The 20,790-nt window shown below is 57.4% G+C and overlaps 2 protein-coding genes across 2 annotated transcripts; one reads left to right on the forward strand and one right to left on the reverse strand.

Annotated features, from left to right (window-relative positions):
- The first annotated feature begins 61 nt into the window (after positions 1–61).
- ZNF142 (zinc finger protein 142) lies at positions 62–9,662 on the forward strand. The gene is made up of 8 exons (XM_054175635.1): positions 62–384; positions 905–1,498; positions 1,797–2,057; positions 2,556–3,368; positions 3,623–3,800; positions 4,381–7,588; positions 8,458–8,563; positions 8,945–9,662. The coding sequence occupies exons 1-8, from the start codon at positions 102–104 to the stop codon at positions 9,439–9,441; spliced, it is 5,940 nt and encodes a 1,979-aa protein (XP_054031610.1). The 5' UTR covers positions 62–101; the 3' UTR covers positions 9,442–9,662.
- Positions 9,663–9,678: 16 nt separating this feature from the next.
- Positions 9,679–19,992, reverse strand: PLCD4 (phospholipase C delta 4). The gene is made up of 15 exons (XM_054175645.1): positions 19,926–19,992; positions 16,509–16,667; positions 15,835–16,063; positions 15,497–15,626; positions 14,544–14,775; positions 13,935–14,136; positions 13,458–13,602; positions 12,843–12,995; positions 12,390–12,530; positions 11,890–12,046; positions 11,457–11,573; positions 10,987–11,165; positions 10,694–10,829; positions 10,452–10,601; positions 9,679–10,326 (listed from the first exon to the last, which is right to left on the reverse strand). The coding sequence occupies exons 1-15, from the start codon at positions 19,990–19,992 to the stop codon at positions 10,220–10,222; spliced, it is 2,304 nt and encodes a 767-aa protein (XP_054031620.1). The 3' UTR covers positions 9,679–10,219.
- Positions 19,993–20,790: the final 798 nt, after the last annotated feature.

Genomic DNA, 20,790 nt, shown 5'->3' on the forward strand with positions numbered 1-20,790 from the left:
TAGGGCCATTGAGCCTCTGGGTTTGCTCTCTTTTAAAGCACCTTCTTCCATTTCAGAGTGAGAGGCCCTCCTGTCCAGCATCAAGCCAGTGCCCAGTGGCAATGAGTACAGAAGTGGTTGTGCCTGAGGGTGCCAGCGGGGACATGGAGGCCATGTGCTCAGAACTGTTCCTGCCCACATCAGGAGAGGCAGGAGTCCTGGGAAGCCCTGGTGTGGCCAGCACTGACCTGGCTGGGACACCTCCACTGAGTGCCAGCCAGGACTTGCTGCTGGCAGAGACATCGATGCTTGGGGAAGGGGCTCATACTGAAGGAAGCAATGTGGAAATACTCATCGAGGCAATGGCTGGCAATGCGACGCTGAGCAGTGCAGCCAGTGCCACAGGTATGTGTTGCAGGGAGGGCAGCATGAGCCCCATGGTACTCAGTGAAGGGAGAGCGTTTTGGCCAGGGTCCTTGTCCCCTTGGTCTGGCACTCTGGACATCACAGGGCCTAGTGGTGCCACTGTTCAGCACAGGCCTAGCACAAGCTGGCTGTGTGGATGGGGCGGGGTGGCTGTGGAAGTCATGTGCCAGGTGACCCTGGACTGCTGCAGCAGCATGCATCTTACCTGGGTTCAGCATTGCCACATCCTGCTAGGAACAGGGCCAAGCTGACCTTGTACTTCTGTCTCAAAGGTGATAAGGGACGGACCTGGTCATTGTAGTCACCTGGGTGGTGGTGTCCTCTCTCTTACGAGATGTGTTCTGGGATACTATGGGCAGGGGAGAGCTGTGGTTGTCTAAACTGTAATTTATAGCAGCAGGGATTTATCCCCTTGTCTGGAGTGGGAACTGAACTGCCAGCCTCAAGCTCTGAGCCTGGAGAAAGCCCTTTTCTAACTCTCATCCCTTGCTCTCTGCAGAGGTACTGGTCAAAGTGGTGGAGCTGTATTTCTGCGAGAGGTGTGGCCAGAGCTTCCCGGAGGCATCCTTGTTGTCCCAGCACCAGTGCCTGCTGCTGCCCCACACAGAGCACCTGGAACTCCCTGGAGCACTGTTGGCTTCTGCCAAAGAAGGCCAGAGCAAGTCAGGGAGCTTGGACCTGCCCAGAGCTGGCACACAGGAGGGCTCTGCTCCCGAGCACCTGTTGTGCCCCATCTGTCAGCAGGCATTCATGCAGCCCAGTGGACTCAAGGAGCACTTCAGGACCCACCGTGCCCCACCAGGAGCCTTGCCCTGCCCCGAGGAGGGCTGCTGCTTTGCCACAGAGGACCGCAAGCAACTGCGTGGCCACCTCCGTGACTTGCATGGGGCCTCTCCTGTGTCCTGTGCCTACCGTGCCTGCCCGCTGCTCTTCCCCAGCCAGCTGGCCATGGAGCAGCACCACCGCACTCACTTCCCCTTCCACTGCAGCCACTGTGACTTCATCACGGCTAATGCCAAGCTCTTCTGGCAGCACAGGAAGGGTCACACCCTGGAGCCCCTTGCTGAGACACCCGCTGAGACGCCCATGACAGGTGGCCCCCCATGTCCCTGAGCAGTGCTGCATCCTGCCATCTGGTACAGCTGGGTGGGGGATGGGACCTGTGGTTGCTGCCGAGGCTGCCTGTGCTTGTATGTCCCAGTTACAAATGTGAGGAGGGTGGGGAGAGACTGTGTTGCCACAGGGCCAGGGAGCCCTGTGTTCTTCTGTCCCTGTTGGCATGGTTTGTTATCTTGGCCAGGAGAAATTTTGCACATGTTGGTGGGGGGTTGGTGGAGAGTGGCTCCATCTTGCCTGGAATATGATGGTCTCTGTCTTCCCCATTGAAACAGCAACAAAAGGGCAGGAGGAGGCAGGGATTTGCCACACTGACTGGGATGTCACCTCAGCAGAAGACAGACCAGCAAAACCCACAGGCACCAGGGAAAGCTCCTTGGAGGGGAGGAAAGCATCAGCTGGAGAAGAAGACTCTGGCAGTGGTAGGGATGAGTCACCAGAGGAGGATGGTGAGAGCCCCTGTAAAGACGAGGCCAAAGAGCATGGAAAGGCAGCTCCTGAGAAAGCCAGAGTGCCACAGACACAGCACTTCAAAGGTAGGATGTAGGACCTTACCAGAAGTTTCTTGAGCTCTGTATTGTGAACATGCAGCACAGCCCTGAGACTGGCAGGCAAATGTGGGCCGGACCAGTGGGGCCTGTGAGTCCCATGCTGTCCAGCAGCTTCACATCTGCGTGTACCAGCACAGTGTTCCCCATACACTCTGCTCAAGCAAAGGGGTCTCTTTCTCTTTACTGTACATGGCCACTGCCAGGCTCAGGCAAAAGCAGGAAGATGTCTGCCTGGGTCTGGGGATCAGGAACATGCAGGTGGCCTTGATTGAGGCTGCACTTTGTCAGTGTTGAGCTGGAAGGAGCTCACTTGAACCATGCTGGTGACTTGGGGTGGGAATAGTCCCTCCAGGTAGATGACTACTGGGTGACCAAATGTGTATTAAGCCCTCACCCTGGCACAACTGGACTGGGGAGAGAAAATATCTGCCTTTGCTCTCCATCCCTTCCCTTCTGATCACTCCCCCTTCTCTGCTGTCACAGGAGATGTTGTGGAGGGTTCTGAGTACCTCTACAAAACCCACATGTGCCCTGAATGCAAGCGGTGCTTCAAGAAGCGGACACACCTGGTGGAGCACCTCCATCTGCACTTCCCTGACCCCAGCCTGCAGTGCCCCAACTGCCACAAGTACTTTACTAGCAAAAGCAAGCTGAAAATCCACATGATGCGGGAAACTGGTGAGAAGGCTCATCGCTGCCCGCTCTGCCATTACAGCTCAGTGGAGAAGAATGCCCTCAACCGCCACATGGCCAGCATGCACGAGGACATCTCCAACTTCTACTCTGATGTTTACTCCTGCCCTGTCTGTGAGGAGAAGTTTCGGCTCAGCCAGGCCCTCAAGGAGCACTTGAAGTCTCACAAAGCTGAGCCCAAGAAGTTGAGCTGCTTCCAGGGCGGTTGTGACTACTGCACCGAGGAACGGAAGGAGTTTGTTCGTCACCTAAAGGATGCTCATGGCATCAAGGCAGTGGAGTGCAAGTACTATGCCTGCTCCCTGCTCTTCAGCACGGCTGAGGCCATGGAGGCTCACCGAAAAACCCACTACGCCTTCCACTGCCAGCAGTGTGACTTCATCTGCTCCAACAAGCATGTTTTCCGCAAGCACAAGAAGCAGGGGCACCCAGGCAGTGAGCAGCTGCAGTGCAGCTTCTGCCCCTATGCCACGTTCAACCCGGTGGAGTTTCATGACCACGTGGGCAAGATGCATGCCAATGAGAAGATCCACAAATGCACTGAGTGTGCCTTTGCCACTGCACACAAGAGGGTGCTCATCCGGCACATGCTGCTGCACACTGGTGGGTGTCCTCTGGGGGGCGCCAAGAGCCAAGCTGGGATGGAGGGGTTCTGTCCCTGCTCCAGGGTGCCCCGTCGGGGCTTCTGAGTCCCACCACCAGTTCTGTCACCCTAGTGTCACTTGGCTGAAGTTATGGCATGCTTCTCTCCTTCCCGTTACCCCCAGCTCCTGCTGAGCTGGTTTCCCTGCAGTGGAGGGCAAACCATATTGCTTTATCTGGCCATCATGCTAAGGGTGTTCCTGTGTTGCATGCAGGAGAGAAACCTCACAAGTGTGAGCTCTGCGACTTCACGTGCCGGGACGTGAGCTACCTGTCCAAGCACATGCTGACCCACTCCAGTGACAAGAACTTCATGTGCACCGAGTGCGGGTACATCACCAAGTGGAAGCACTACCTGAACGTCCACATGCGCAAGCACACTGGAGATCTGCGGTATGACTCCCGGCTCCACTGGCCTGGCAGCGTAGTCAGGGCTCCCCAGATTCTGCTCCGAGGGTCTGTCACTTTGGGCTGCCTTGTGTGCAAGGCTCTCCCATGCCTGGGGGGATGGCTACAGCCTGCTCTGTCCTGCACCTAAGAAATGCAGTCTTTGAGTTTTCAGGTTGTTGCCAGCACGGTGCCGTGAGGAAAAGCTATTTTTGGTGTCTCCGTGTCACCAATAAGGTGTTTGTTGGCACATGCTGGACTCTGCCAGAGTTTGTTTTTCACCTTTGTATTATCATCTTCTTTGAGTCTAGTCTGCCTTCAGGGCTGCTGGAGGTGCCTCTGATGTGGTGGGGGGGGTGATGTAGCCACTGTCCAGGGAATCTACCTACTGTTCCCAGGCTGGGGGCATAAAGCACCAGCAGTGCCAAGGGCTACAGCAGAGGGTAATTGCCTGTGGCAAGAGCTGTCTGGATGGCAAAGGTCAGATCTGGCAGTTCCCCTTCAGGGGTATCCAGGACAGGGAAGCAGAAGAGCTCAGCCTGTCCCAGTTCCTCATCCTGCCTGCCCGATTCTGCTTTTCTCCCAGGTACCAATGCAACCAGTGCTCGTACCGGTGCCACCGTGCTGACCAGCTGAGCAGCCACAAGCTGCGGCACCAGGGCAAAAGCCTGATCTGTGAGGTGTGTGGCTTCGCCTGCAAGCGCAAGTATGAGCTACAGAAGCACATGCAGGCGAAGCACTCGCAGAACTACGAGGTGCCCGTCTTCCAGTGCCAGTACTGCACCTACCAGACCAAATACAAGCAGGCACTGCTGAACCATGAGAACTGCAAGCACACCAAGCAGAAGGAGTTTCGCTGTGCCCTCTGTTCCTACTGCACCTTCAGCAACACCAGCCTCTTCTTCCACAAGCGCAAGATTCATGGCTACATCCCTGGTGACAAGGACTGGTTGGAAAACTATGCCAGCAAGGAGCTGGAGATCAGCTCACCCGAGACGCTCTTCAGCTACGAGCTCGGTGCAGCCCTGCATGTGGATGCTGACTCCCCCCTTGCTGGCAAGGAGCAGTGGGCAAAGGCAAAGACGTCCCCGCTGGAATCCCAGGGGAAAGAAAGCTACCAGCAAGTGTTTGTAGTGCCCCTCCTTGGGCAGGATGCTGCTCCATCAGAGGGTGGCAGCAAGGCAGAGAGAAGTGTGGGCAAAGAAGAGGAGAGCTGTCCCACTGCTGCAGATGCCCTGGGAGATGACTGCATGCAGGGAGATGCTGTCACAATGTCAACTGAACTCACTGCTGCTGAGGATATGGCAGAGACCTGTACTTTGCACTTGGAGGCAGTGAATGTCTCATCTGACACCCTCCTGGAGCATTTGAGTGGAGAAGCCTGTGTGGCACAGCCAGAGGGTGTGGAAATACTGTCCTGCAAGGAGACTCCCACAGCCTATGAGATGCTGGGCTCCAGGGATGACCTGGGCTTGGAGGACAATGACAATACGCTTGAAGACATCCCAGACTTTGAGGAAGAGGAGGCAAATGTACGGGAGGATGAGGTGGGGAGGCTGGAAGGTGGTGTAGTGGCAGGAGACAGCCAGGGAAAAGATAATCTAAGGCAGGCCATGGGCCCCTTCAAGGGGTCATGTTCAGAGCACCATAACTTGGTGGCAGACAGCGAGGTGAGAGAGAGCAGCCAAGCTGAGCTGCCAGAAGCTTGGCTCAGCATGCTAAAGACAGCTGAGCAGAACCATCCACCTGTCCCAAAGGATGTGACCACTTCTGGTGATGATGCCAAGGGTGGCTCAGAGTTGGTGCTGAAGGCTCTGCGGAAGCAGGATAAAGAGCAGGCAGAGACACTGGTGCTGGAGGGCAGGGTGCAGATGCTGGTGGTGCAATCAGAGAGCCAGATCTTTAAGTGCGAGAAGTGCTCGTACATCACACGGAAGGAGAAGTCCATGTCCCTGCATTCTAAGGCCAGCTGCCAGAGCCGCCGGGCCCCACTCTCCTGCCATGAGTGCGGTGCCAGCTTCAAACAGCAGAGGGGACTCAACACCCACCTCCTCAAGAAGTGCCCGATCCTCCTGAAGAAGAACAAGATCTTCAAACCAGCTGGTCATGAGCCACCTGGGTTGTGCCAGCCTGCTGACCAGCCTGGTGATAATGGTACAGAAACAGCAGAGAGCAAGCAAAGCTCAGAGGAATGTGGGCATGCTGATAGGCCCTGGGATACTGATAAAACTCAGGCAGAAGGCAGCCCTTTGGCTGGGGAACAGGCACTAGGCTCTTCATCTCCTGAGAAATCCCTGCCAGGTGACAGCACAGAGATGGTGGAAGAGCCTCACCAGGAAGGGCATGGGGCTGAGCCAGTGGGAGCTGCTTGTCCCCTCCAGCTTGGGAAGCCCTCAGAGAAATACAGACTGGAAGGAGGGAAGCTGCACTGCAACGCCTGCTCCTTTGTGTGCTCTCGTGTCTCTACCATCACCTCCCACGTGGAGGATGGATGCAGGAGCCTGGAACAGTTTTGGTGCTCCCTGTGCCCTGAGGCCTTCCGCTCCCGAAGGGCCCTTAAGAGCCACCATGCTGAGAAGCACATCGTGCATCCTGAGGAGGACAGAACCCAAAGCACGAAGCAATTCGAGTGGGACTTGGCCAGCATTGAGACAGGCCAGCCCAGTAAGCTTCCACTGGATGTTCCCCCCCAGAAAGCCACCCTGCCCAAGAAGAGGCGTTTCTCCTGCCCCACCTGCCACTTTACCTGCCACCAGGAACGGGCCATGAAGACCCATAAGAAGAGGGGCTGTGTGACGCTGGGCGAGTTTCGCTGCTCTTCCTGCCCCTTCACCTCCAAGGCAGCCAAAGCCCTGAGGCTGCACCGCAAGCACTACAGCAAGCGGCCGCAGCTGCAGTGCCACCAGTGCGAGTTCACCTGCAAGCAGGCACGCTGCCTGCGGCAGCACGTCCGCATCAAGCACGAGGGAGTGAAGCCCCACAAGTGCCGCTACTGCGAGTTCAGCACCACGCGGCGCTACCGCCTGGAAGCCCACCAGTCCCTGCACACCGGCGTGGGGCGCGTCGCCTGCGGCATCTGCAGCCAGACCTTCGGCACCAACTCCAAGCTGCGCATCCACCGCCTGCGGGTGCACGAGAAGACCCCCACCCACTTCTGCCCGCTCTGTGACTACAGCAGCTACCTGCAGAACGACATCACTCGCCACGTCAACAGCTGCCACCGTGGCGAGCTCAATTTCGGCTGCTCCCGCTGCGAGGCTCGCTTCAGCTCTGAGACGGCCCTCAAGCAGCACGTCCTGCGGCGCCACGAGGAGAAGGTGTCCTACGGCTGCTCGCGCTGCAGCTTTGTGTGCCACAGCGAGGCCACACTCAAGTGCCATGTTCAGAAGCAGCACCCGCACCTGGAGTGTGGCACCTGCAAGGAGACCTTTGCCACCCGGGAGGCTCTGGAGGAGCACAAGACGCAGCATTTCATCCACCGCTGTGAGCTGTGCAGCTTCGCAGCCAAGGAGCGACAGCAGCTGGTGTGGCATTACATGGAGAGCCACGAGCCAGCTGCCCCGCAGGACAAACCCCTGCAGTGCCCCTTCTGTGACTTTGCCTGCTGCCACCAGCTCGTCTTTGACCAGCACATGAAGGGCCATGGGGGCACCCGCGTGTACAAGTGCCTGGACTGCAAGTACACCACCAAGAACAGGCAGAAGATCACGTGGCACATCCGCATCCACACCGGCGAGAAGCCCTACAAGTGCCACCTCTGTAAATATGCCTGTGCCGACCCTTCACGTCTCAAGGTGAGAACCCTCCTTGGGGCTATATCTCCTACTGCATCTACATGGGTTGGGGTGGAACCAGACTTGGGGATTTAAGGAAGAAGAAACAACTCCCAAGGGGAGGCTTTGTCCTCTGTCCTCTTCTGTGGCTCGGATAGGAATGGGAGACCATCAGTTAGAACTTCCATGGGTACCGTGTTTATCTCCTGCTCTCTGCTCTTGCAGATTAAGGGGAGAAGGGGTAAGGCAGACAGCTGTCTGAGTTTGATTCTCTTCTCACTGATATCTTTGGTGTCCTTTGGGTACAGCCTGCACCACTCAAAGCCAACTTTGGCTGCCTGCTGGCTTGCAATGTGCTCTGTGGCACCAACTTGACAGGATGCAGGGAAAGCTCAGCTTCAGTGCAAAGCCAGACTCTGCTCTCATTTCTGCAGATGATTAGCATCCTCACCTATGCTGCAGGGCCTTACATAGGACATGCTAATGGAGGGGAAAATAGCCTGGTTTTGCTAAAAGAAATTTTAATGGTCAGGCTGAGCTGGAGCCCTGTGGGGTTGCCTGGACAAGGCTGCACAGGGTACTTAGCTCAGCACAAGCTCTGCTAGGCTGGTTTTAACCAATTATTTTGCCCTAAATACCAAACTGGGGAAAAAAAGCCTGTGCCATCCACAGGCCTGGGACAGAGCAAGCTCAGCAGGGTAAGGGTCTCATCCTGACCCTGCGAGGGATCCCTTTGTGCATAATGTGTCAGGCAAGCAGAAAGCCCTCTTTGGCCCACACAATCTGAAAGGTCAGAACTGTTCATGAGCACTGGCACTCTAGAGTCCTGCACATTCCCAGAACAGGGAATATGGCCTTATCCTGACCCTATCCTCTTGCCCTGTGCCCAGTACCACATGCGTATCCACAAAGAGGAGCGGAAATACCTCTGCCCTGACTGCGGCTACAAGTGCAAGTGGGTAAACCAGCTCAAGTACCATATGACGAAGCACACAGGTGAGTGATGCCCACTGGGGACACACCATGGGGCCCTGGAGAGGGTGCTGGGGCTGCATGGACCCCAGCTCTGTGCTTCTTTTGCTACCAGTGGCCCAGCCAGAGGCCCGAGACAACCCCCAGCAGTTGGGGGTCAGCATGTTCGCACGTGCTGGCGGGTCGGGGGCAGTGCTCTGGCATGGGTGGGAAGGTTGGGGTGGTATGGACCCCAGGAGTCATGTGGTGCCTTGGAAATGGGGAGTGTTGAGGTGCCTGCTGATACAAGAGCGTGTACAGGGGAGTCCTTGGGGGCCAGTGCTTTGTAACAGGCACGATGAGACCTGTGGGACAGAGCACACCTTTCCCCCCATCCTGGTGCCATCCCCTTCTGTGTTTCCACAGGCCTGAAGCCGTACCGCTGCGACGAGTGCGAGTACCGCACGAACCGGGCCGATGCCCTGCGGGTGCACAAGGAGACGCGGCACCGGGAGGCTCGCTCCTTCATCTGCGAGCAGTGCGGCAAGGCCTTCAAGACCCGCTTCCTCCTCAAGACCCACCTGAAGAAGCACAGTGAGGAGAAGCCTTACGTCTGCAACGCCTGTGGGCGGGCTTTCCGCTGGGCAGCTGGCCTGCGCCACCATTACCTGACCCACACCAACGAGCACCCCTTCTTCTGCCGCTACTGCCCCTACAAGGCCAAGCAGAAGTTCCAGGTCATCAAGCACATCCAGCGGCATCACCCTGATGGAGCCGGTGACCCCAGCCAGGGGGTGGGAAAGGACCCCAGTGCGCCCAGCGTCCACCTCCACGATGTGCAGAGGGAAATCCAGGCTGAGGGGCCCCCTGGGCCAGAGCAGGAAGAAGGGTGCCCTGCAGTGAAGGATGGGGCTTTGCAGTGAGGCTGAATGTTGACAGCTTTGAGGCCTTAGTGGTGCAGGCCTGGTGCAGGGATGTGTGTGTATGTACAGGCATATGTGTATATGGAGTGTAAGATATGTGGCTGTATAAAAGGAATCTCTCCCTTCCTTTTAATGCTGCTCCTTGGGGCTGTATGGAGCCCTGTGTGAACAGTGGGCCAGAAGCCCATAGGGAAAGAGTGCTCACACACACCCCCATCTCTTCCCAGTGCCACTGTGCTCAGACCTGAGCCCGCCTCTCACCAAACCATTTATTAGGTTCCTTACAGAGAAAGGACATGACAAGGGTGAGGAGGGGTGGGGGCTGAGATAGGGCTCTACAGAGTCAGGGCACATTGAGGATCAACTCCTCTGCCAGCTCTGCTGAGCCCTGGGATTTGCCCAGCTCCAGCTTTGTTCCCCTGGCCAGGGGGGACCAGCCCCTGCTGCAGAGCCAGAGGGGACCATGCACCATCTCTCCTACTCCTCACAACCAAGCTGTGCCTGTGGGCCAGGCCAAGATGCATGGGGTGGGCACAATAGGGCTGCACCAGCACAGACCCCATATTCATGCATGGGAGGCAGCATCCCAAACCTGGGAAGGGGAGATCAATGCCTTTTTCCAGCTGTCAGAGGCTACTGCAAAGAGGGACACAGCAGCAATGATGACACAAGGATGACACAAACGGCTCAATAGGAGGGCAGTGTAGTTGGCTCTGTGGCCCCAGCCACACAGGGCCAGGCCTATGGCTTCTATCCAGGTCCTGCTCACATCATGAGCTCAGTCTTGCTCAGGACCAGGTGGCTCGCTGATGCGAATGTGGACAAAGAGCGAAGAGGGTGAGATGTTGGTGCCATCCTTGGAGAGGAGATGGATGTGGCGGTAGCCTGCAGGGGGGAGAGTGAAGCTCTGGCTGATTGCTGCCCCCTACCCTGCTCTCTAGTTGAGCCCCAGATGCCCTTGCAGGCCTGCCCTGGGACACCACCACCACTACTAGGCAGCAGCCACTCACCAGGTTTGATGTTGGCAAAGGCCAGGGTGAACTGGCCCACAAAGTCATTCCTGGATGTCTTGTCGTAATCCTCCACCACAAAGCGGACAAGGGCCAGCTCAGGAACGTGCACCTGGAACTGGAGCGTCTCATCCCAGCGTGGGTTAAACCCTGGGAAGGAAAAGCAGATCCTGGGAGGGTGAGGGAAGGCAGGGATGGGCACCTGGGTGCAGCTGTGTCCCTGCTACCACCACAGGGCTCACCATTGTTTTCAATGTACTTGGTCTCTTGGTGTGCCTGGTCTGCGGGGACCCCGTGGATCTCCACACGCACCAGTGGGTCAATGATGGCTCCTTCCTTGCTGTTGGACACTTTGGGCAGCTGCTGCCCACTGATCACCTGTAGGAAGGGGCAGAGACTTCATGAGCAGCCAAACCAATCTGCTGAGAGGCTGCACAGCTCCCTGCCCAACAGTGTAACCACCCATCTGGGACCAATGAGCCCCAGGACACTCACAACTCCCTAAGGTCTCACCTCAGGGTCCACAGGCCCATACCTGGATCGTCAGAGTGACAGGGCCAGGGCCCTCCCGGCTGCCAGGGTCACTGGGGTTGAAGAGAGTCTCTTCATCCCTCATGAAAGGTGGTTTGAGCACATAGCCACAGCAGCCATTCTGGCTGAAGAGCCCATCACACAGGTCCATCTCCATGCCAGCTGTCTGAAAGTTCAGGGCCACTGTGGGTAGGTGTCAGGGAAAAGTTTCAGGACAGTTCAGAGACACCATGCCCTACTTGGAGCTGAGAAACAAGCTTGGCCTCATGGCCAGAGATATGTGGGGCAGCACATGGAGACACGGCACTGCTGCCTGGGCACTCCCAGGCCTCCCTGGGCAGAGGAAGAGCCCACAGACAGACCTGGCTCCAGCTGGGGTTGTGGCCAGCATCAATAACAGGTGCTGATGGCATGATTTGGCATGGGACCCGAGGCAACTTCCCAGCCCACAGCTCTAATACCCCCGAGCCATACCAATCTGGCACCCCACGTTCCACATCTCCTGGGGGCTGTAGTTGGAGGAGTCGGTCCGCATCCCACTGGGGTAGATGCGTGTCAGCTGCCAGGTGTTATGGCGGACAAACTCATTCCCTAGGAATGGAGAGCAAGGGCCACTTGTGGGGTCATTACCTCACCTGTGCAGCCACCCAAAATGTGCTGCCTGCCTATCCATCCACCCACCAACCCACAAATTCTCATCCCCCAAGTGTCCTGCCTCACTTTCTGAGCTGATACCCTTCCCGTCCCCCATCATCCTTCAAAGCCAAAACCCAGGGTACAGCTCCACTGCACCTCTCTTCTCCCAGACAGGGAGGGAACCCTGATGTCTGAAGGCTCCACCTTATGCTTAAGAAAGCCACCTTCACCCTGGCCCAGCACCTGCATGCTGCTATCCCTTCCGGCTCACCTGCATCGCGGATGAGCTTCCTGGCCTTGGCCTCGGAGAGCGAGGATATCTCAGAGGGCCGGGAATGGCTGCGGGCCTCCTGGAAGCCCCGGAAGGACACATTCTTGCAGTAGACCACACAGTCAGACAACACCTGCGCCAGGGTCTCCTTGTCCTTCTGCAAGGCAGAGCCATGTCAGGTCCCCCCAGTTTGAACACTGGCCCCCAACACTCACCCAGGATGGAGGCTGCAGAGCCTGGGGTAGTTGACAGCAGCTGGAGGGGTTCTGTGGGTGGCAGCACCCACACCACAGGCAACCTTCCTGCCAGAAATGGAGCAGGCAGGGGACCTCCACCACAGTGTCACCACAGGGACTCTATGCAAAGAGAGGGCTGGCATGGCCTGGGCAGAAATGGCTGTTACCCCTCCCTGGTGATGTCCCTGCAGTCTCTGTCTCTCTTCTCAGCACTGTGTTTGGGGGTTTGATGCTCCCAGCAGCTCCCCAGCCCGAGCCACCCACCTTCACCCTCCGCCTCTCCTCCTCTGCCTCTGCCCCATTGTCATCATCGGACGCATCAGGTGCCTCATCCTCTGGCCCATCCAGCGTGTCCTCCAGCCGCCCAATCTTCTTCCCCTTCAGCAAGATCTTGTGCTTCAGCTCCTGCAGGATTGTGGATGGAGAAATAAGCACCCTGCAGTACCCATCTCCGGTATGGAATCTGCTGTCCCCTGGGAATGTGGTAGGAGCACACAGCTCTCTGGGGCTGCAGATGTCTCTCATGTGGTGGGACAACCCTGGGGACAGCTTTGGGACCATGGTGAACATGATAACACAGTGTTCCCAAGGTCCCCGAGTGTTCCCATAGAACAGAATGATGCTGCAGCAGATGCGGCCTTTCCTCTGTACAGCAGAGCCACCTGCTCATGCTAGGCAGAACAGCAATGCCCAGTGTGGTGTTGCTCTCTTCCCTACCTCTGGGGATGGGAGCTGGGCAGGAACTCGCCCATCTATGGTGGTGGTGAGGAGTTGTTCACCCAGAATGGTCTTGAGCTGCTGGGCTAGGACTTCCTGCTGCTCCATGCTGCAGTGGTTCTCCAGGGAAAGGATCACTGGGTAATCCGAGGTCTGAGGAGCAACAGGCACAGCTGGAGATCAGCCTCAGTGGGGTTAAAGTGCTCTCACTAGTGCTTTGCCCAGGCATGATCAGTTCCAGGATGGAGCCCTTTGTATGTCTTTGTAATCCCCTAAGGTCTTCACACCCTTCCAATCCCCCAGCATCCTCCATACCCCTTCTCACTCCTGCATCACCCAGGTCTCATGTCACCTCTGCACCTCCTCATGTCTTCATGAGCTCCTGGCCCCTGGCATACAGGGCTGTGGGTCAGACCCAACAGCACTGTCCCCCAGGAAAGGACACAGCCCCTCTCTTCACCCGTGGTAGGGTCAGACCTGATGCAATACTGGGCGTGTGAGCCCCAGCACTGGCTCCACATCCAGAGGCCCATCACTGCCCCAAACTGCAGCTACATCCCCCCCACCCACTGAAGACCACCCACAACACCCAGAGCCCAGAGAAGGGTGCCCTACCTTGAAGGCATACTTTCCCAGGGTGCTCACCACCTCCCGGAAGGGGATCTTGGAGGTGAAGGTGTGGCCATGGTACACCACAGGCTCCCCATTCGGCCCATCCCAGCAATCCACCTCCAGGCACCGGCAGCCCCGTTTCAGAGCCCTACAATGGGTGGTCACCCCTGGGACTCTGCACCTGGCCAGGTAACCAGCCCCTTGTCCTCCCCTCCTGCTGTGGGTGTCACCCCTGCAGGGACCAGGGAACAACTGCCAAGGGTGGAGATGCCACCACATGCAGAGCAGGAAGAGCTAGGCTCAGCATCCCCAGAATGAACCCCCTTGCTGGGCACCACATGGCATGACCACAGGGGTGCTGGACCAGGAGGGTGTAAAGGAGATTCTCCTCTTGGAGGGTTTGCCCCATGGAACTCCATGGACCACAGCACTGGGGTGGAAAAGTATTAGAGGGCAGCTCAGAGGGAGCAGCCCTTTTACCTGATGTAGCCCTCGATGCTGCTGTGGCCCCGGATCTGGTCCTCTATCAGGTACGTGTTGTGGGAGGAGGAGATGAAGTAATGGCAGAGTGGCTGGCTCATGTCCTGCCACAGTGCCCGGTGCCGGGGATTGAAGATGGAGCCCTCCGGCGAGCAGAGGTACATGAGGAAACCGTCAGCACTCAACACGTGGCGAGCTCGGGCTGCAGGCAGAGGGGGAAGCTCAACCAACAGCCAGGGACCCAGAGGGCATGGGATACAGACAAACGATGCTGCTGGTGACTCCTGATATCCCCTACTTGGTGGGCACAGCTGCTACCAGAGGCTGGAGCACAAGGAGAGATGCCCCAGGGCAGCAGCTGTGGGGAAGTGGGCAGTGGACTTCAAAGCCAGAGCTTACACCCCAAGGCTGGTTAACTTTCTACACCCAAATGGTCCAGGAATGGACAAAAGAAAATAAACAGATTTTCACCCAGATGATACCATGATGAGCTTTCCCTCTGTTCCCATCTGCAGCAGGACAGGGATGGAGATGCCCCTGGGGCTGTGTGTCTTGCCCCCCTCCTTTTTCCCCTCATGCAGAGCACAGTCAGTCTGGGCTGGCTCTCACCTGTCTCAGATGGTTCATACTTGTCAATGAGCTCCATGGCCAACTCCTCTGTGCCCTCATCCTCCAGTTGCACCTGCCTTAAGAAATCCACCAGCTCCAGCAGTGTCAGCTTCTTCCCATCCTCAGAGAAGTCCTGGAAGAGGCTCAGCACCTCATCACGTTGTGTGAGGGCCTTGTAGAAGAGCACGAACTCCTCCCCTTCCAGCGTCCCTGACTCTGACTTGTCAGCATCCTGAAAGGGAGCTCAGTCAGCACCCAGCCAGGGAAAAATGGGTCTCCTGAACACCCCATGGGGCTGTGGGGTGATCCACCCACCCTCAACACACAGCACAGAGACTACACTAGTGGCAGTGACAGGCATAGATCAATACTGGATAGATGGATGGATGGATGGATTGGCAGGTGGAGGACTGGTTGGGTGGACTGATAGTTGGCTGCATCCATGGATGGAGAGATGAACACACAGGTGGAGGAATGGATGGGTAGATGGATGGTTACATAAATAGATGGCTAGCTGTCTGGCTATTTGGACTGATGCATGAGTAAATGGATAGATGGTTAGCTGGGTTGGCTGATATGCAGCTGGATGGACAAATGCGAGGAAGGAATAGCTGCTTTGGCTGCTTGGGTTGACAAACAAAGTTTCGGCTCCATGTGAGGAGAAAGTTCTTCACAGAAAGTTATTGGCCATTGGAATGGGCTGCTGGGTGATAGGTTGGACTTGATGATCTCTGAGTTCTTTTCCAACATTACTGATTCTCTGATTCTATGGACATTTGTCTGGGTATACAGGTAGTTGAGTAAACAAATGAATGGATGGATGAGTGAGTGGTTGAATGGATGGATGGACAGAAGAAAGTGACCACACCCTTCTGGAAGGAGGTGTTGGGCAGCTTCTTCTAGCCCCTCCAGTCCTTATCCAGACTCTCCAGGCCCGCAGGGGCAGTGCTTACCTGGAAGAGCCGCAAGGCATGATCCTCATTCATGTCCACATTCATCATCTTGAGGAGCCGCTGCACTTCCTTGAAGTTCATGCGCCCATCTTTATTCTTGTCAGCTTTCTGGAACCAGTCACGAATCCATGTGCAAAAAGACAAGCAGATGTTAAGGATCTTGGCTAAGAGAGATGGAGATGGGGAGCATCAGAGGGCCTCCCTGCCCTGATGATAGTGAAACCCAGAAGAGCTAAGCACATGCTGGGGCAAGGCGGGATATGAAGGGCCTGGGGGATGGACAGAGGTGAGGAAAGGATTTGCTACAGAGGGCAAAGTGCTATCTGCAGGAAGGATATTGATCTATCTTCTCCCTTTGGTCCATACTGGTGGCCACCTCAATGAGCTGGCGCAGGCCCTGGACCCAGCACTGTGCCTCCTCCGCCGAGCCAGCAATGAGGTCCAGGTTGCCCCGACGGCCATAGAAGACAATGGTGAAGCAGCGCTCAGGGGGGAACTCCTCAGCCAGACTTTGCAGCACCTCCGACTGGTGTCCTTCCCGCACTGTCTCCACATCACTGATGGAGACTGGGGCAGAGGAAGGGAAGGTCTGTCTGTGAGGGACAAAGACTGAAGGGCAGGGGGCACTGCCCAGTCATCTGTCCTTCCAGCCATCCCTTCTTTTGCTCATCTGCCCATCCATCCCTACATCCATCCATCCATGCACCCACTGAGCCGATCATCAACCTGCACCTCAGTTTGTCTGCCTAATCCCCCACTGGTATGCCAGAGCTTCTACTTGTAACAGCTGCAAATTCCACTCAACCCTTGTGAGGTAGGGGTCCTAGTGGTGGCAAGATGCTTCACGGAGAAGTGAGGGTGAGACGAGTCCAAACATGCACACAGAGCCTCTCTTGAATGCCCCAGCTCTCTTGGCAAGCGTGGCTCCAGGAATCTCCATACATTTACATCCCTGTTCACTCTGAACCTTACTGATAGCCCCCATGGCCAACACAGAGCAGCTAGTACTCACAGGCAGACTCAGTTTTGCCTGTCCTCTTGGATTGGTACCAGATGGTCATGCAGTCATCCTGCAGCTTGAAGTAACGCTGCTTCTTCCAGCTCTTGGACTTGACTTTGCGCATCAGAGTCCCTTGCTGCATCTGCTCCAGCGTGTCGGTAAGCTGGATGCCTGGGGGCAGCATGGGTTGCATCACTGATGGCAAAGGTATCCAGGCACTATGCCCCAGTACCTTGCTTTCTTTCACCTCTGGGACACCACATGATCCCTCAATAAGGGATGCAGGAGGGGTGGACCCCAAATAAACTCCCTTTCCCATAAGAGGGACAGAAGTTAATTCCTTCTCAGCCCTTTCCAGCCACCCTCAATGCTGCCAAGCACAAATCCCAGTGGCTAGAGTAAGGTAGGAATGCTCCTGACCATAGTGAAGTGAGCTCAACCAATGGGCCAGATTTGCCCTGACATAAATCTTGATGGCTCAGTGCCCTGCACACCCCCCCTTGCCAAGGCACTCACGGGCGTTGCACAGCAGCGATGCCATGGTTCTGCCTCCTTCACGCTGGCAGCTGCTGGGGAGGGAAGACAAAGGGTGGCTTGGGGAAGTGGGCCCAGACCCCCCCACTGCACCCAGGTCCCACTGGGTGGGCTCCAGCTGTGCCCACACATGTACACGGCGCACGGGCCCCTGCCTGTGTGCAAGCACACCTGCGCCTGTGTCCTGCTAGGTCACTGCTTCCTTTAAGTGTCGAGTTCACCCTGCCGTGCTCATGCAGCATTAATGTGCGTCCCTGGGAAGCCAGGGCTCCGCAGGTATCAGAGGAAAACAGAAAAACTTGTGAGCGTGGCCACCCTGCAGCCTGGTGAGCACCACAGCCCTGGTACTCCCAGGTCATTGTTCCTAGGGAAAAAGCTGCCCCAAGAACCAGGAAAAACTGTTCTGGGAGTGCCTGGAGAGCCAAGAACAAGCCCCCACTGCTGGGGAAATGGCCTCCAATCAGCAAATTTGGAAGTAAGGGAGAGCCTTACTTGCTGTAAGAGGAAGGACTGGGGTGCACAGCAGGACCCTCACCTCTCCCAGACCCTTCTCTCCAGGGAACATCAGCAACTCAGGGCTGCAACTGCAGTGGCAGCTGTACAGGGAGTGCACTGCAAGGAGTGGGACTATAAATACAACTGGACTGAACAATAAAGCTCTGATTAGGCTGTTAAGGTTTTAATTAGACTGACAAATTGCTTGATGTGCCTGTCACCCATGTGCTGAAGCTGGGCCCATAAGGAGAAGATGCTGCAGTCAGCGGGACTCAATTTGGGTGCAGCAGGGGACCCAGAGATCCCTGGGCCACAGGGGTGGCAGCCATGCCCCAGGCCCCTGACTCAGCACAGGCACCAGAGGTGCAGCGCTGGGAATAGCCAGTGCCGTCAGTGTGCAAGCAGCTGCCAAGCCGCGCTGCCAGATCCTCGCAGGCTCCAGGGACAGAGGGCAGCCATCCCCTGCTTGTGGGGATGGCAGAGCAGATCCCCAGCAACACTGCTGGCTGGGGCTGTGGGCCCCACTCCTAGGGGACACGCCAGTGGATGTTCAGCTGTCTTCAGGACTATGCTCTAGGGGACCTCATGTTTTGCTGGAGACATGAGCCAGCTTAGGTGACATCACAGAAGCCTCCCAGCAGTGCCCAGTGCCAGGGCTGTGCCTTCCCATCACCATCCCTTCTTGCAGGGCTCAGATTGCAAGGATTTGCAGTAACACCTGCATCCTTTCACATTCAACGTGCCAGGGGTGCCCACACCCACAAACGGGGGAGTGGCACCATGCTTGCCTTGCACACTGCAGTGGCTGTCCTGATGCCTGCTGACTTTCACAGCCTCAGGAGTGCTCCATACTCCCCAGCATGTTCCCAGTCCCCTGCACCCCACAGTCTGCAGGCAACCAGAAGGGTGCAACCCCAGACACCCATCTGCCTGCATCCTCCTGCCTCCCAGCAACACCCAGCCTGGCATGGCCACTTTGCAGGGTCACAGCCCATCTGCCCCCTGTGTTGCAGCAGGCAAGGGGATGGAGTCGAAGATGTTTTGGGGAAGTCAGGATGAAGGCACCAAGGCTGGAGGAATAGAGAGAGACAGTGGTTGGGACAGAGATGAGCTTGGTGCCACTAACAGGTCTGTCCTCTCTGCACCCTGCCACGCATGTGTGAAAGATGGCAGTGGGCAAAGGAGTTGCTTGTAGCCTCATGCCTGTAACCATGCTAGATTTTAGAGCTACACTGATCTTCCCCCAGTGCCAGCACTGCCAGACTCCCAGCACGGCCTCAACGCATCCAGCCCTGCCCCGGCCGTGGCAGCCAGCCGTCCGTGCACATGCAGCAAAGAGGAGATGATCGCTTCCAGCACAGGGAAGATCACGGGAGCGTGGGCACAAGGACACAGCTCTTCACCTTTTCCCGACACACGAGCGATATCCCGAGCCCAGCGCAGCCCATTCCTAGTCCTCCCTCTCACCCTCGTCTGAGTTGAGCTATCGAGAGGAGTCATGGGACAAAGACACTCAAATAAAGGGCTTCCGCAGGGCCGCTGCCTCCTGCCAGCTTCCCCCAACACAAGCGGCAGCTTCTGTCCGGAGGTCCCCAAGAAGAAAGAGAGGGCCGGCGGGTAGGAGCGCTCCTCAGCCGCTCCCGAGCAGAGTCCGCAGCAGAACGAAATGCTGCCGTGGGAGTGTCTGTGCCCGATCAGGGAGGGATGTTCCCCACGGGGTACCCCTCATCCTCTTGCCGCCCCGGTGTGCGGGCACAGGCTCTGCTCAGCCCCGCCGCCCCACGCAGCCTTCCCACCCGCTCCAGGACACGCCGCAGCGCTCGGGGTACCCGCTGGCAGCTGACGCGGACCGAGGGATCAGACAAGGGGCTTTGGGAAGGGGCAGCACAAGTCGAGGGACTCGGGGAGCAAGTGACACTTTAAAACAGAGGAAACAACCCCCCCTGCACGTCTGCCCCTACCCCATCCGTGCAGCCGCCTCTGATATCCCAACCCGCCCCGCTGCCCCCCGGCGGATCCGGCACCCTGCCCCGTACCCGCTCTCCGGCGCGGTGCCGCTCCGCTCTGCCGGTGCTCCACCGCCTGCGGCAGCACGGGGCTAGGGCTGCCCGGGCTGCCCGCCCCTCGGCAGCAGTAGAGCAGCGAGCCCGCCCCCGGCCCCCCACGCCCGCGGGACGCCCCGCAGCCGCCGGCTCTCAAGGTCGCCGAGGATTAAGGTCACGCCGCTCCGGAGGACGGGGGAAGGCGATGGCGGGGCTGGCAAGGAGGAGCACCCTATTGAGTCCCCTGCTTGGGGCTGAGCCCTCAGTCCCACCCTCCAGCTAAGCCTAGCCCTCCCTAGACACGCGTGCACCCACCCTCCCGACCCTCCCCCATCCACAGCTCGTCCTCAGCCCGTACCTGTTCCCTTCTCAAGAAACGGTGGTCCACGGGCGCTCCCCGGGCCAGGACGCGAAGAGCAGGGCATGGTTTGCGCATCCCGGGGTAAAAAACCCCAACACGGATCCAAGATGGGGCACCCCGAGGCCCTAAACGAGTGTGGCAGCACTTGCAAGTCTGTCGGAGGAAGGCAGCCAGCGCTCTCCCTTCCCGGAGCCCGCCGGGGACAGCGCTGGCTGCCTCCCAGCAAACCAGGGCTGAGCGACACCTCCTCCCTGAAACCCCTCCGCAGTTACCTGCCGCGCGAGAGACAGGGGTGCTGCAGGGATGTGGCCATGCACTCTCCCCTGCTAATAGACCCCAAGCTGCCACAGCCCCACAGGCCTTTCCCTCCTGCCTGCAGTATATTCGACCCCACCTTGCCTTTTGCCCTTCCCCAGAGAGCAGACCTGGAGCAATTTGTGCTGGCTGGGGTATTTATTATTTATTAATCCGAATTTACAAACAAACAAAACCCAACAAAACAAACCCAAAACAAACACCTCCCCCAACCAACCGAACAGAAGCATTTTTACACCCTGGCAAGGTCAGGGCAGAGGGGAGGGAAAAGGCAATGGTTATAAAAGGGGACCCCGAGGGCACAGAAGAGGCCATGTTCTGCCCCTATTACACAAGGCTGCGAGGGGAGGAGGGATTTCAGACATGGGATTTAAGACACTATTGGCACGACACTGCAGATGATCAGCAAAATGGGCTAGTCGAGGAGGGGGGAGAAATCTGCCCAGGCTTGCCTGCAGCCAAGAGCAGGCAGAGCAGGCTCTGCTGCAGCAGAGCCTGGAAGCTCCTTGACTGCTTCTGAGAGCCCACAGTGGCCACGCTCACCCCT

Source organism: Dryobates pubescens, chromosome 2, assembly GCF_014839835.1.
Source record: "Dryobates pubescens isolate bDryPub1 chromosome 2, bDryPub1.pri, whole genome shotgun sequence".
Taxonomy (NCBI): Eukaryota; Metazoa; Chordata; class Aves; order Piciformes; family Picidae; genus Dryobates; species Dryobates pubescens.